Source organism: Acipenser ruthenus, chromosome 5 (assembly GCF_902713425.1).
Source record: "Acipenser ruthenus chromosome 5, fAciRut3.2 maternal haplotype, whole genome shotgun sequence".
NCBI lineage: Eukaryota > Metazoa > Chordata > Actinopteri > Acipenseriformes > Acipenseridae > Acipenser > Acipenser ruthenus.
The window spans coordinates 64,024,845-64,041,124 of record NC_081193.1 but is presented as its reverse complement, the minus strand read 5'-3'; the positions used below and the strand labels follow the sequence as shown (position 1 = coordinate 64,041,124).

Here is a 16,280-nt window from a genome sequence, read left to right as displayed (position 1 = left end):
TATCTCAAATCCATGTAAAGATATCTCCAAAATAATTAGAGATATCTCTAAATAAGGAAGTGCGTTTTTAGTATTTTTTTGCTTGTAGATCTGATTTCCTGCTTGCTATTATCATAGGAAAGACCTGCAATCACACGACTCATAGAGACATAGGGATTGGAATGGAGTTCTAGAGGCTGTTGGGATTTAGAGGTTTTCCGTTCTAGAGGCTGTTGGGATTTAGAGGTTTTCCGTTCTAGAGGCTGTTGGGATTTAGAGGTTTTCCGTTCTAGAGGCTGTTGGGATTTAGAGGTTTTCCGTTCTAGAGGCTGTTGGGATTTAGAGGTTTTCCTTAAAACAGTGTAGTTCCAACTTGCTCTACTCCCTCAGCTCTGTGAGTGCTTCACTCCCATCTTGTCTGTTTTCCAGTAGTATTTTAGTTTTGTAAATGAGGAGGGGTTAGTTGTTTGACATTTAATACTTGAAAAATAAACATCATTAACACGTTATGTGATGTGATTTGATGCCGTTTGAAAATGCAAAAATCAGGGTTAAATCACATCCTTGGTGCGTTCTTTGTTTTTTTGATTTGATAATAAGTCCATATGTTGTGTGTTTCCTATTGTAAGAGAAATCAGTTTTCACAGTTTGAGCATCCATAACCCCAAACTGATGGCCTGTTGGTTTTATTGTGAGGGCCACTGATTTAAAACATCTTAAAACCATGTTATGGATCAGATCTAATTTATTTTAGAGTGCAAATGTAATTATCAGTCATCCATGTTTCTGCATATTCAGCTGCATTTCTGTTAGAAGGGTGATTTCACTGTTACTGCGGATGCATCCAAAGTATAAACTTTTTGAATTCACTAATTAACCCATGCAAAAGCAACAAGAATGAAACCTGACAAATGAAATACATTTCCCTCCTCTTCTAGTCTAGCATTCTTTGCTAACCGGGTTGTTTTTCATTTGCAGGGTGGTAACAATGCTGGGCACACTGTGGTGGTGGACTGTATTGAATATGACTTCCACCTTCTACCAAGTGGTATCATCAACCCCAATGTCACCGCATTTATTGGTAAGTATTTTTGGGGTGGTGTAATGCGCACTTGAACATTCATTTTATCAGTACTTTTGTCACCTCATGTCACCTAAAGGGATCAGAATCTGCAAAAGCAGAGCATCGCACAACACTGCTTGTTACACATGCAGTGCATCACAAGTGCAGTTCTTTGCAGCTTTTGAGTATATTTTATATAATAAATAAGTTTGTATTCAAATACATCAAACTTGTTTTTGGAGTGGCTGCCTACTACTGTTAATCATTTTGTTATTTTTATGTGATCTTAGGTAATGGGGTAGTGATTCATCTGCCAGGTCTCTTTGAAGAAGCTGAAAAGAATTTAAATAAGGGAAAAGGTCTGTACATTTCAAATTCTCATATTGTTTCTGGGGTTAGTATTCAATGCTGCGCCTTTTGTAAGATAATAATTGATTTATCTTGTTACATTTAGCTGTGGATGCTGAGTGAAAGAATACTTACTTTTTTTTACTATTTTTATGGTGTAAGCATAAATTACATCTACAACCAGCACAATAAAACGTGCGATTCAAGCAGCATACAGAAATCAGAAAACAGAATAAATAGGATATCTATATTTAAATGTGATTGTGGACTGAACTATATATTTTTTTAACTAAAATTATAAATGTAGCTACAGTAAGCACTTCTAGGACATTGACTGTTCATTGTGATTAGAACATAAAAAACTTTACAAAAACTGCAAACTAACAAGAAAAATTGGTAGGCTTTACATACTACTGCACCTCTTTAAAAAAACAAAAACAAAAAAAAATAGCTTGATTCATGAGCGTGCAGTGATCCTGAATTTCTGTCTATACTGGTGGGTTTAATTTGTTGTTGTATTGTTGTTGTCTGTAGCAGAGAGCTGCTGGTATATTTTGAGACGTGAAGGTGTGTTCAGCACACAGCAGACTAGATGTACTCGTGTGTGATACTGGAACTCACTTTGACAGGAGACAAGTAAGCGTCTTTCTGTCCAATGAGCCATCAGAACGTCAAATCAAACCAAACAAACAAAAAAAACATCCATTCATTTTTAGTGCTTTGGTCCATTACGCAGTTCAGTGACTAACTTTCTATTTAAGCAGTATCTGCTCTCAAACACTCAATCCAATGTTGCCGCGGCTGGGATTGAAGTACGGTGTGCCGAAAGGCTCAAGACACAGCAATGCGATTAATGTGCATTAAAAAAAAAAAATCTCCAAAAAAAGTTCATTGACAGTACTAATATATATTGTGGAAGTACGAGGGTGGGGTAACATTTATTAGTATTGTCATTTTTGTTACAGGTCTTGAGGGCTGGGAGAAGAGACTTATCATTTCAGACCGAGCTCATATTGGTAAGTTTGAGAAAAGATACCGTACATGTTCACATTATTATCCTCTTTCCTCAACTCGTGTTGCCACATGTAAATATACATGGGTCTTCCATGAATAGAGTACGCCACAGAGCTCCAACCCACAGAGAGCCAAACATATTGAATTTTGGACAACTTGGAGAAACATGAAGCTAGTAAAACTAGGTGTTGCTTAACAATATAATACAAATGGGTTTTTAGTACCCCCCCAAAAAAGGTTTACAGCTCAGAATAAACCAAAAGTTGTGAAAATATTATCATTTTGGGTGTCTGCTTGTTCTGTGAAGAATGCAATCAACGGGCTGTGTCGTTCTATTTTTATTATTGTTATAATCAGGGGTGTCATTTGCTATGACGATCTGTGTGGCATTATTTTATAATTTATTTTAAGAATAACAACGATGTTGACAAAGCATGTTTTTCTCATTCATTAAGCTATTTGGGACAGAGAATGTTCAATGTTGACACAACATTCCCCCGCCCCCCCCTGAGTTATTCTGAAATGACACCCCTGGGTATAATTAAGCAATGTGTGTCTTTGTGGGATATTGCCAGCCCTTGGGTGTGTTGTGATGACCCTGGAGTGCTATGTTTTGATTATACAATGGCTATGAGCTAATTTGAAATTTAATTAACAACAATAAGTTTTAAGTCATCGCAAAGACCATTGGTATAAAAAGGAGGATGACTCTTGCCATTACATAATTATAATTTTTAAATACAACCAGTTGCCAGGTTTTTTGTTTGTTTGTTTGTTTTTGTGGTTTTTAGTTTCTGTGGTTTCTGAACTTAGATGTAAGCATGTTGTGTTTTTGTATATTCTTCAGTATTTTTGCTGGGTTTCTATAAAACCAATATTTTGAACAGCCAAGTACTCAAAATGATGTTTTCATTGCAAATGCTTTATGCTTTTGTTGATTGGCAGTGGATACAGATGATGAAAGTCCAAGGATGGAAGTGATTAATAGTTAAATTGCAATTCCTTTATAAATGTCCTTCGGATGACACGTAAAACTGAGGGCCTATTGTAAGTGACTCTGCTACAGCAGTTGATGCATAGTTCACCCCCTCGTCTCTGTAAGTCGCTAGGTGCTGCCTGCCCAAGTGTCATAAAGGGAGTCGAATGGGGAGGAGCTGCTGTCACCCCGAGAACCAAAATGGGAGGAGCCTCTGCTGTCTTCAGTGCCAAAGGGGGAGGGGGCACTGTCATCTATAGAGCCGGAAGGGGAGGAGCCTCTGCTGGCTCCAGTGCAAAAGTGGGGGAGGGGGGGTGCTGCTGTCTTCAGAGCCGGAAGGGGAGGAGTTGTTGCCATCTCCAGTGCCAAAGGGGGGAGGGGCCGCTGTCGTCTTCAGAGCCAGAAGGGCAGGAGCGTCTCCCAGCACCAGAGTCAGCAGGGCAACTTCCTACACCTGCTGCTGAGGCAAAAGCCAACCGTACGTCCACATCCAGAGGGCTCAGCGCCCTGCGCCACTACCAGAGTGCCTCACGCACCCGCCACTGCTGGAATACCCAGTGTTGTTGCCTACGTTGCCACAGCTACGAGTGCCCTGTGCTATTGCCCTCATTGTCACTGCTGGAGTGCCTTGTGCGGCGAGCAGCGTTGCCAGGGACGGAGTGCACAGCACCAGCATCACCACTGCCGGAGTGCCCTGCACCACAGCCAGTGTTGCCACTGCTGGAGTGCCCTGCACTGTCACCGCCGGAGGGCGCAGCATTGCCACCCTCCGTAAAGGAGCCACGATGGGGCAAAAGTCACTCGGGATTTAGGGGTGCCCCTTTACAGAAGCCCAGAGGTAGTCACGGGGGTTAAACGGGCATTCCCTTATAAAAGCCCAGGGGTTACAAGAGGGGTTAGACGGGCATCCCTATTTCAAAGCCCAGCCCCCCCCACCCCACCCCCATAGCCCAGCCAAAGGAGAAGGTGTGGGGCCACCTTCACCACAACCCTGACCAACCTGCCCTCCGACCCACCCAAGAATCTGGAGGAGGAAAACCGGACAAGGGGGGAGGGGGTTGGTGTTTTAAGGGGGGAGGTGGCCGATTGCGGCCATGTATGTGTTCCACAAGGAGGGAGATATGTGGCAGGGCAGAAGCCCTGCTGCTGTAACGTGTGTGCGTGGGAATGTAAGGGATAGATTTAACCTCATCCCTGACAGGAATCACAGGTGTGGCCATTCACCAATTAGGTAATTGAGTGCTAACTGGGGAGTGGCCATATGTATATAATGAAGGTGGAGGGAGTTAGGTGAGTATAATTGTTTGTGTACTTTGGTTTCTGAACCGTTAGTGAAGGCTCCTACCAGCCTAAGGGTAAATGTTTGTTTGGTTTGTGCCTTTTTCTTTCATTTGTGTTTGTTAATAAATGTGCGCAACAGCGCTTCACTGCAGCTTCTGTTTCTGGGTCTAATTCATGCCGGTAGCCAACCCTTTAAGTTATTTCCATTTTTGTAATTGTGTTTTATAACGAGAAACAATCCAGACTACCTCTGAACGAACAATATAAATTAACTGGATGAGCCATTTTCAAAACAGAACTATATTTCTGTGAATGCCCATAAGTGCTTCAATAAAATTGCTAAAGCTTACTGATTTAATGACCTAAGTAGTCATTTTTTTCTCTTCTGTTTACTGTCAACAGTATTTGATTTCCACCAAGCCGTCGATGGAGTTCAGGAGCTGCAGAGGCAGCAGCAAGCAGGGAAAAAGTAAGTTGTTTTCTTACCAACATGGCTACCAAAAACATCAATACTGGTTTAATTCTTAACTAAGCTAATGGTGTTAAATTCAGCCATATTCTTGCAACCACAGTATTAATTCTCAGCCATGCATTGAATTTAGCCCTAAGATACCTGTTTCTTTAAACTATTTTTTACAACAAAATGTTCCTCTTTCTTTACAGTTTGGGAACCACGAAAAAGGGGATCGGCCCAGTGTACTCTGCGAAAGCTGCTCGCAGTGGACTCAGGATATGCGACCTTTTGTCTGACTTTGACGATTTCACTGAAAGGTAATTCACTGATGTTTTTCTTTTATGACATCCATTGTATTCCACTGGTACCTGTAGTAGGAGAGGTTTCTTTTCTAGCCATGATGCAAATCTGCTTATATCATAAATATTTGGACACTGGCTAGCTTTAACAAATTATTGCTAGTTTTGTGCAGTTTAAATTGGAAAGGTTTTAGGAGTCATAAACAATTAATGGTAAAAATAGAAATAGATGCTTCACGCATCACTGTAAATACTTTGGAGCCAGTATTTAATTCAGAGCTGGTTTTGCAGTTTACTGCAGTTTAGGTACATTACAGTATTGACACCATTCCTGTTATACTGCACTGCAAATATCGTAAATACAAAGTTAAGGAAAAGGTCATTTTCATTTGAACAGCTTTATTAATTCAACATCCTGTACAAAACAAGTCTCAAGTACTACTCGGCTTTCTGACCTAGCTTCACTTGTAAAAACAAAAATAAAAACCTAATAAAAGCTACAGTAACACAACACTTATCAGAGTAAAGCTCTAATAAATGTAATAAGAGCACGTTTATTTAAGAAATAGAACCCAAAGAAGAGGGCTTCCTCGAAGGCTTGCCTCATGTCATTAAAAACAGACAACTCACCAAATCCGCGTTTAAAAAAACCCTCGCGGACAGTGCGGCATCCAGCCAGAATACTGTAAACAAAAAGTGGAACTTTTTCTATCCTCATCGCTCTCTCTTTTAAACCGAGATTAACATGTTTTTTGTGAGGATTGCTCTTTCTCCCTCTTGCACAAGAAAAATGCTTAATCTGGGCTGAACAAAGGGATGAACAAAGGGATCCAGCTAAGGCAGCCCAATCAGTGCTACCCCTGCTAACTATACCTCAGGCAAATGCAATGGCACTCCCACCAGCCACACAAGCAAGTCCTGTCACGGGATCATACCCTGTACCACCTTCCCAGGCTCCCTCTCAGCCCTCTGATGACAGCTCAGGCAAAGACCCTGATCCCCCCTCTGAAGGTGATACCCCCTCACCTGTCTACAAGGATGCTGACGCATTACTAAATCAAATGGCAGTGGCTCTGGAGGTGCCCCCCCCCCCAATAAGTCGGCCAAAGGTTTAACCCTTTGCAGTCCATTTATTAAGTGCGTGTCAGGTGCGTCAGGTCCAATTTATTTTCACACGCGCAGTTAATTTTAGACGCGCTGTTTAAAAGTATTTTTTTCACAGTCAAACAGGTTTAAAAGGCCCTGCATATCAACAAAGCACTCACTAGGCATCTCCAGCCCCACCCCACCCTTTCGTTCGCTATCGCTTTCACATATGCTAAGAAATAAATAATAATAATAATAACAGTCGTACATACCGATCAATCATCTCCTGATCACTCGTTTTATCACCAAACTCCTCAATAATGCAATCCAAGTCATTATTTTATTACTATAACATCTCAAAAAAACGTCCGTGATAGTCTCTGTGCGCTGATACAGTAACAGCCAGCTTGTTTCCTTATGACCGCCCATATGGGATGCCAGGAGCAATTATGACTATTCATGAGATACGCCTTTTTTTTTTTTCTTTTTTTTTATCGGCTTGTCTCGGCTCCTGTTGCTCCCACTCGGCCATTGAATGGTTTTCGCAGCTTTTTCCGGAGAAAAAACGACTAGAAACCCGTTTTTTGCGTTTTTTTGATGATGTCGGACAGGGTCCGACAATGGACCGGATAGGAATAATTGCAATGTCAGACCAGGTCCGACAATGGACCGCAAAGGGTTAATTTCTATCATCTCTCAAAAGGTGATCGTTTTGAGGGTTTCCCCTTTCATCCTGAAATTTGGAAAAAAACTGGAAATACTCATCTTCCACCCTAGCTATGAGGGTGGACAGTCCATGGTCTGAGCTTTCCCAGCTGCTCCAAAACCTCACTGGAAACAATCTGGAGGCTGCACTGGCAAATGAGGGGCGCAGCACAGCAAGTCTACAACTTCAGGCTGCCTGCGACAGCACAGACCAGATGTTAAGGTAGCCAAACCGAGGCTCTTGGGCAGATCAGGTGCGGCTCCCGGTGAAATGCTGGGTGACGTACACTTTGCGGCTCGAATGAACTGAAGAAAGAATAATAAAATGAAGAGAGAAAAAGTAAAAATAAACACAAGTTTATTATTTGTGTTCTCTGTATTCATTCGTGTTTATTATTCACATTATTTTTACATACAATTACATTGTTTTTTACACATTATTTTTTACATACAGTTACCCATTTATACAGTTTTTTTTTTTTTTTTACTGGAGCAATCTAGGTAAAGTACCTTGCGCAAGGGTACAGCAGCAGTGTCCCCACATGGGATTGAACCCACGACCCTCCGGTCAAGAGTCCAGAGCCCTAACCACTACTCCACACTGCTGCCCTATCCTCCTGGGTCAGGCTTAAGGCAGATGCTGCTTTTGGCATTCAGTAAAGAAGCTGATTTAACGACACAAGCGAGTTTTGTAGGACATACAATATAAACAGAAATAATGGAAAAAATACCATAGTGTTACATTTAAAGTTTAATACACAGTAACTGTAGGCTGTGCAATGTTCTATTCCTTCTTGTGTATTTTGCTGCCATCAAGAGATAACAACTACTGTACTGCACAGAGTAAGTGTAAGATTCCATTATAATGTTTGAGAAAAAAATAAAATAAATAAACAATGCTAGTATTTAAAATGTCTTGCTCGCGAACGCTTAATGTTTTACAGTATGTGTCTTGCGGCTCTCGACCATATGGAAATGTTGTTATGCGGATCGTAGGGTCAGGAAGTTTTGCCACTCCTGGCATAGACTCTAGTGCAAGAGCAGTAGCCTCAATAATGGAAGCAAGGTGGAATACCTACCTAAAAAGCTTTAATACAGAAGTACAGTCATTGCTAATAGACCTGCCCTTTCAAGGTTATCAGCTGTTTGGGTCTGACCTGAAGTCAGAGCTTGCACAGCTCAAGGAGACCAAACAAACCCTAAAAACCTTTACACCTTGTGCTCAAACCCAAACAGGGTTACAAGGGATACCAACAATGGGGCTGTTTGCCAGCTGGTGCCTTGTTTCCCCAAGCCCTCAGCTTCCCAGGCAAAACAAGGAAAGCAGACCAGCAACTCAACCTGACATTCCACCACCCAACTCTGCCCCAACCAGTTATCTTTCCCTTGCCCATCGGGGGCGGGTTATCTCACTTCCATCACTGGAGGGAAATAACAACAGATACATGGGTCTTGGATCTAACACCACATGGCTGTTGCAAACCATTCTGGTCACAACCCAAAACAGGGTTAATACACATCCACATGGACTTGTCCTATCCCAACAGACATGCTCTCCTGGGGGAAATAAACACTCTCCTGTCCCTTCACACCATAGTACCAGAACGGTCTTCAAGGTGGAGCCATTACTCAAGAGTTTTCATTCATCCAAAACAACCAGGAAAATGACATCCAATCCTTAACCTAAGACTTCAACAAGTTCCTTCACTGATTACGTTAATAGCAAAGCATTTATTGGAATCATTTTGGTGAAAGTAATTCTTTTTGTAAGTGGGACATTTTTAACTCTGTTACACATAAGCACAGTTCCTTAAAGACAAAGTTACTTGCAGGCCAAATCCCAACTTTCTGCCTAAAGGCATCTCAGAATTCTATCTATCTCAGTCTAAGTTCTCACAACTCAGCAGAGAAATAAAGACCATCTCCTGGATGTGAAAAAGAGCCCTCTCCTACTATATATCAGGACCCAAAAATACAGACCAACAGGTCAACTTTTTGTGTCTTTTGGGGAGGCCGGTATGTAAACAAACCATCACAAACTTGCTGATGGAGTGCAAGACCTACACCATTGAAGGAATACCTTTAGAGAGACATCAAAGCACACTGACTCAGGGAATATCTACCTCCTGGGCCAACTTAAAAAAATGTCCCCCTATCACACATATACAATGCAGCTACCTGGTCCTCTTTTCTCACATTCAGAAAACACTATATTCTAGAGAACCCCAGCTCACAACCTGCCTTTGCACACGCAATTTTGACCACTGCTTCCCAATAACACTACCAACCCCCCACTATAATGTTTTGATATAGCTCTTGTGTGGAGTTCTTACCTTGCAAGAATCTGTGGTCATGATGTGTATCATAACAACAAGGTGTTTGTTTTCTGCCAGAAGCCCACATTGATTTTTCTGTCAGTACAGTACTATTGATTTGATAGCACATTGTTTGCTATATAGTATACATCTTAGGGCTGTCAAGCGATTTAAAAAAAATAAATTGTGATTAATCTTGCGATTTTACAATTTATAATCTTAGTTAATCTTGGTTTTAGTTGCATATTTAATTGATACAATGACTGAATCCCTCTCATTCAAGTTTGTTTTATTACTGATGCTATTATTATTATTATTATTATTATTAATATTATTATTATTATTATTATTATTATTATTTTAAAGTTCTTCTTGTTACCTATAAGGCCTTACATGGTCTTAGACCCCCATATGTCCCTGGTCATTCCCTGAGATTGGAAAATGCTAATCTTCTGACAGTCCCTAAAATTCTTTTGAACTCTGTTGGAGCCGGGGCATTTAGTTATAATGCCCCTCGTCTTTTGGAACTTGCTCCCGATTCATATCAGGAATGCTAGCACAATTGAATCTTTTAAATCCTGTTTGAAAACGTATTTGTTTGGGTCTGTTTATTTGTAGCTGGATTATATATTAGACACAGACTTTTTTATATTTATTTTTTTATAGCGTCCTGGAAAGTGAAATTTGTATTGTGTTGTCATATTATTATTATTATTATTATTATTATTATTATTATTATTATTATTATTATTATTAAAAACAGCCCAGCATAAAAACAAAAACCTGTTGTCCTATTTCTGGATTAATGTCGTTGCCCCTTCTTTATAGTTTTTATATTTGTTTACACAGAATTATACAGCATTTGCTGTTACATTGTTTGAACCAACTGCTAAATCTTATCAGTTTCATTTTAAAAAGGTATCCTTTACAGATGTTTTTCATTGCCGTTTAAAAAAGAAGCATTCTCTTTATGAATAACTTAAAATTGTCTAAATAAAACAAGCATGCATTGAGTAACAGTTATATTCTCCTTAACAGTAAATACTATTATACATTTAGTACTTTGCTCCATAATGCAGTTATATGACTAACTTTCCATGCAAACACAGACTGCACTCATTGCATTGCATATTAGTATATTACAATGGTGCCGCAGAGAATGAATTACGGTGTGCTAAGAGGGTCAAAACAGAGGAGTGCAATTAACGCGCGTTAAAAAAAATAATCTCCAAAGAAATTGGCACACACAATTTAATTTTCTGTGAAAAATCGTAGGGCCTGTTAACTGCAATTAACTGACAGCCCTAATACATTTATATGTATATAGTTTTTTTGGTATTAATTATATGGCTGTTTTGTATAATTTTATAGTGTGGTTATTTTAGTGTAAATTGCTTTGATTGTCAAAACAACTTAGCAAAAGGGGGTTTGTTAGAAAAATTGAGCCATTGAGGTGTAACGATTGAATACAAGGTAACTTAAAAAAAAAAACACACAAAAAAACACAGAAATGTAGGCTGTATGGTTCATTGAAAAATAAAGCAGAGTGGGAGCAAGATGTATTTTTCTTCCTGTTTTTGCAGGATTAAGTATGTTGATATCATGTTTCATCTGTTTTGATTTAGATGTAATGATTTGTAATATGTTTAAGTGTATGGTGGCTCCCTCTAATCAAGTTGACAGTGCACTCTCTCTTGCACTCACTTCGCTCCTGGGCCTGACACAGCAAAGAGTGTGCAAGAAATATTGATTAGAGGTAACCACCGAACACTTAAGACATACACAAAAACAAAATGGCGGTCATGAAAGAACAAGCGTCCGACGAAAACAAAGACGAACCTATACCGAAGCTTGGGATCATTCTGGTTTTTATGTAAATTAAAAAAAGAAATGAGATTGATATATCACATGCAATTTATAAAATAAATTGCAAAGAAATGAACTATACTGGAAATGCATGTCTTTCCACCCACTTGAGAAGATGCCATGACATTAAATGCAGATTGAAAATCTGCCACTCAAACAGAAACACCAGTGTGCAGTCAGAAAGTGATCACTACAGCAGGTGATGTATTAAGTATATAGAAGAAATGCTCTAAAGACCAAACATGCTAACCAGTTAGTGCAGAAAAGCTTAAGTGAACAATGCATGTTTTATATTTTAAAAGGGGCCTATGTGATGTCTCTACAGCTAACACTGAAGAATGTAAACAAATTGGACTGTCAACACTGATTTGATAAAGTAAGGTACATGGAGGCTAAACTAGGCTATCACATTTTATAAAACATTTTGTACTTGTTTACATGACTACTTTAAAAAAAAGCTAATAAAACATTATTTATTTTGCAAGTAGACAATAACAAACACTTTTTCTGTTACTAATAAGGCCCTGTGAATAGTGATTTCAGGGGCTGCGCGGAAATCGTGAAATTAGCCCAACACCACAATTTTTACAATATTCTTAAGAAATAAAAATAATTTCATAATTTTTTGTATTTCATACATTTTTAAATCACATTAACGAAACAGTGATTATGTCATGTCACTATATGCAATCTAAGCAGGAAATTAAAATACTACACACTGTAAATAAGAAAATGGATGTCTCTAAAAAGGCTAAAAATGTGTCTGCAGCAGATCACGTAAAGCAGTATCCAGCAGGAGTTTTACACAGCGATGGAGGTAAACTCTTCTGCATGTCCTGCAACGTTACTGTAGATCACTACCGAAACTCGTATGTTGACAGACATTTAGATTCACCAAAAAGAAAAAGGCAGAAATCCAGAGCAGTACTGCAACTGCTTTACTTGCAAAGAAACAAAAAACGGTGACTTCCAGACGTGAATACTTACCTAAAGCTGCCAAACGTACTTACACATTCACTTATCGAGTTAACCTCACACTGGCATATTTTAAATACATCCTGCTAAGCCTAAATATTTTGATTACACAAGGTTTATTTGTCACTGTTACAGTGGGATCTGCATGTGCTGACCGCAGTGACGCAAAATCTTCTGGCAGAATTTGCTGCACAATTGAAGTTGGTGTGACATGCCATTTATTTAACCAACCACAACATGTTTGAACACTGAGCACTATATGACTATACTATTAATAATCTGTTTTTAAAGGGAAGATTACTTTTAAAACAGTGTGTGTGGGCAAATGAATATATTTATAAAGTTTTATATATATATATATATATATATATATATATATATATATATATATATATATATATATATATATTAAAACACTATTTTCAGTATTCAGAATGGTTTTAACAAATTTAAAGTGGAAAGATGCCTGTAAACAAGACCTAAACATGGAAAGATAGCAAAAAAAATGCTTATATCTGGTTTAACTAGGAAGATTTACAAATGTTTTTATGAGGGCAAATGGCAAATAAACACACCATTTTCTTCTACCTATTCAGTCTTTTAGAAAATGTAAAATTGCTTGCAAGCGACACCAGCATGCTGTAATCTGCAACACAGGGGTAGGAACATGCAGATCCCACTGAGTCTATCGCAGTCATCTCCTGTCTGTCCATCGTCAGTTTGTTGCCCGTTAACACCACTGATGTTGCCACAATAGTTTTAAATAGTTAAATTGTTATATTCAATAAGATTTTGCCGTAGTGTTATTCACTTGATATTCCTTTTAATTACAGGTTTAAAGTCCTGGCCCATCAGTACAAATCAATGTACCCAACCCTGGATATTGATATAGATGGAGAATTAGAAAAGCTAAAGGCAAGTTGGTGATATTGTGTGCTTCCTTTTTCCCTCCTTAAATGTTTAAATTGTGTAGAGTTGCCCAAGCTCTGTGATGTACACCAGATCTGAAGGTAAAAGCCTGCTTAACAGAGCCATTGTGTTTCACATTCAGTAATCCTTTAATACCCATCATATGCTAGGTGTGATCCACCTGTGCGTCATGGAGGATTATTTTCAGATTCAGTTGAGACCTGGGTGGCATTGATAAGTAAGTGGGTAGACCTCTGTGAATCAGTTAGAAATTAAGAGAAATACAGTCTTTGAGACTGTATGATTTACAATACCAATTTGATGTCAGGTTGAGAAAAAAAGAAATATCTGTATTTCTACACTGCAAAAAGTATTATTATTATTATTATTATTATTATTATTATTATTATTATTATTATTAATAATAATAATAATAATAATAATAATAATAATAATAATAATAATAATCCAGTCTTACATTAAATAGCAATGGTCCAGTTCAATTAACTTGTTCCCTCTGTGGAAAGACATTTTGGAATAGAGCAGATTCATGCAATGTATGAATGTGGAATAATCTTTATTTATTTATTTAAATTCTGTGAATTCAATTTATATATGTATTATTTTTTCTCAAGCGTCTTTTTCTCACCATAAATTAACTGAATAGGGCCTTAAGCCATGTTAGTTCTGTGAGAATTATTATTATTTATTTCTTAGCAGACACCCTTATCCAGGGCGACCTACAGTCATAAACAAAAATACATTTCAAGAATCACAGTACAAGAATTAATACAATTAAGAGCAAGATAAGATACAATGACTTTGGTTCTAGCAAGTACAAGAATATTACAAAATACAATTCAATAACAGAGCAGATAACAGTGTCAGTGATAGTTACATCAGGATATAATTAAATACAAAATACTACAGATTAAATAACACTTGTGACAGATTACAGTTCTCTAAAGTACAGGATTAAATGCAGTAAAATAGGGAGCAGATAAGAGCAAGTAAAGCGCATTTAAGGAAGAGTGATAAATGTCCAGAGGGAAAAGAGGAGTTCTACAGGTGCTGTCTGAAGAGGTGAGTCTTGAAGAGGCGCCGGAAGATGGTCAGGGACTGGGCAGTCCGGACATCTGTAGGAAGGTCATTCCACCACTGCGGGGCGAGGGTGGAGAAGGAGCGGGCTCTGGAGGCAGGGGAGCGTAGAGGAGGTACAGCCAGTCTTATAGTGCAGGAGGAACGGAGAGGTTGAGTGGGGGTGTAGGGAGAGATGAGGGTCTGGAGGTAGCTGGGTGCAGTCTGGTCAAGGCATCTGTAGGCGAGTACAAGTCTTGAACTGGATGCGAGCAGTGATCGGGAGCCAGTGGAGTGAGCGGAGCAGTGGAGTTGCGTGGGTGAAGCGAGGCAGAGAGAACACCAGGCGAGCAGCGGAGTTCTGGCTGAGCTGGAACGGACGGGTGGCGGATGCAGGGAGGCCAGCCAGGAGGGAGTTGCAGTAGTCTAGGCATGGTGTGACTCAAAGATGTTGTTACTGTGTAATTGATAGGTGACAGTACTCGCTAACCCGGTTTGTTTTGCCCTCAGGTGTATGTGGAGAGGATAAAGCCCATGGTGCGAGATGGAGTGTATTTCATGTACGAAGCTCTGCATGGGCCGTCCAAGAAGATCTTGGTGGAAGGCGCAAATGCAGCACTCCTTGATATCGACTTTGGTAGGATAGTCTTAGCCATACTTTCCAGTGCTTAGTGTGCTAATAAACACAACACCCCCTGACTTTTCCATGTAAAAAGCTGTCAAGCCATTCAAGTTCTGTTCATAGGAAATGTGTAGGTCTTGCTGTAACTACACAACTAATCTTGTTACGCCTTCTATTAGTCCTTTTGATAGACATTATTGGAGGTCTGAATCCTTGTGATGATCCAGGCCTGTCTGCTCTGTTGACAAAAGCTAGAAGATTCTGATTGTGATTCACATAATGTATTTAAAAAAAAAAACTAAAAAAACTATACCCCTGCTTTTGGTTGTTAATACTGGGTTTAATAAAACACTTAACTATGATGACAATCCATAGCAACACAGTGCTACCAAACTATAGATGATCTGATCCTGCAGAAAAAACACATTTCAGCTCAAGTAATGACCCAAGCTTGAATTGATCTGTCAACATCTAATTGCTGGTACTACAGTATGTACTGAGCAACCCAACCCATTAGCTGTTGTTTAGAAGTTCATCTCATTTAGGGCATTTTTAAAACTGGTTTTAGTACCTAATGGAATTTAGCTACCTGCTGAAGTTCAATGTCACAATACCTCTTCATTTGAGACCAGGGCTTTCAAGGTATTAATTAAACCCTAAAGCAGAACATACCTAAAGGTGCCTGAGCATGTCAGGCCTTTCTTTGAAACCCCTATCTCTGTTTACAAGCATATCTTTTGATTTGCAATGCAGCAACCTTAGACAAAGCAATCATGTGTTTATGCAAGCCAAGCTTAATGACCTCAATTGGTGTTGCCTGCTGGCCTTCCTAATTTGCAGGGTTTTATGTAATGGCATTTTAGTTTCCAAGTATTCACATTGCTGTACATACCAAATAACTGCCATTTAAACCATTGATGTACATAACAAATAATTGCCACTTAAACAACAAGAATACTTAATCCCCTTTTTTTTTTTTCAAAACCGCCTCAACCAGCTGGACCTGACTTTGCAAGTCTGTTGAAATACAAGACTGGGCATATTTTCTTCAGTTTGTTTTCCTCACTGTTTGTTTGGCTCATTGTTTCAGGTACTTACCCCTTTGTGACCTCATCCAATTGCACAGTTGGGGGTGTCTGCACTGGCCTGGGGATGCCACCCCAGAATGTGGGAGAAGTGTATGGAGTCGTCAAGGCATACACCACAAGAGTGGGGATTGGTGCCTTCCCTTCTGAACAGAATAATGTAAGGAATACACTTTATTCTCAATGCACAAGATTATACACATATTCAGTACAACTACAGGGAAAA

At 39.2% G+C, this 16,280-nt stretch overlaps 1 protein-coding gene across 1 annotated transcript in view; it reads left to right on the top strand.

The window, feature by feature from the left end:
• The window catches only part of LOC117402529 (adenylosuccinate synthetase isozyme 2-like), a 78,256-nt gene that overhangs the window by 45,612 nt on the left and 16,364 nt on the right, over nucleotides 1–16,280 (top strand). The window contains exons 2-9 of the mRNA XM_034003767.3: nucleotides 958–1,060; nucleotides 1,333–1,401; nucleotides 2,356–2,406; nucleotides 5,064–5,130; nucleotides 5,325–5,432; nucleotides 13,195–13,276; nucleotides 14,858–14,984; nucleotides 16,060–16,214. Of these exons, the coding sequence (XP_033859658.2) occupies nucleotides 958–1,060; nucleotides 1,333–1,401; nucleotides 2,356–2,406; nucleotides 5,064–5,130; nucleotides 5,325–5,432; nucleotides 13,195–13,276; nucleotides 14,858–14,984; nucleotides 16,060–16,214 (762 nt within the window). The remainder of the gene's footprint in view (nucleotides 1–957; nucleotides 1,061–1,332; nucleotides 1,402–2,355; nucleotides 2,407–5,063; nucleotides 5,131–5,324; nucleotides 5,433–13,194; nucleotides 13,277–14,857; nucleotides 14,985–16,059; nucleotides 16,215–16,280) is intronic.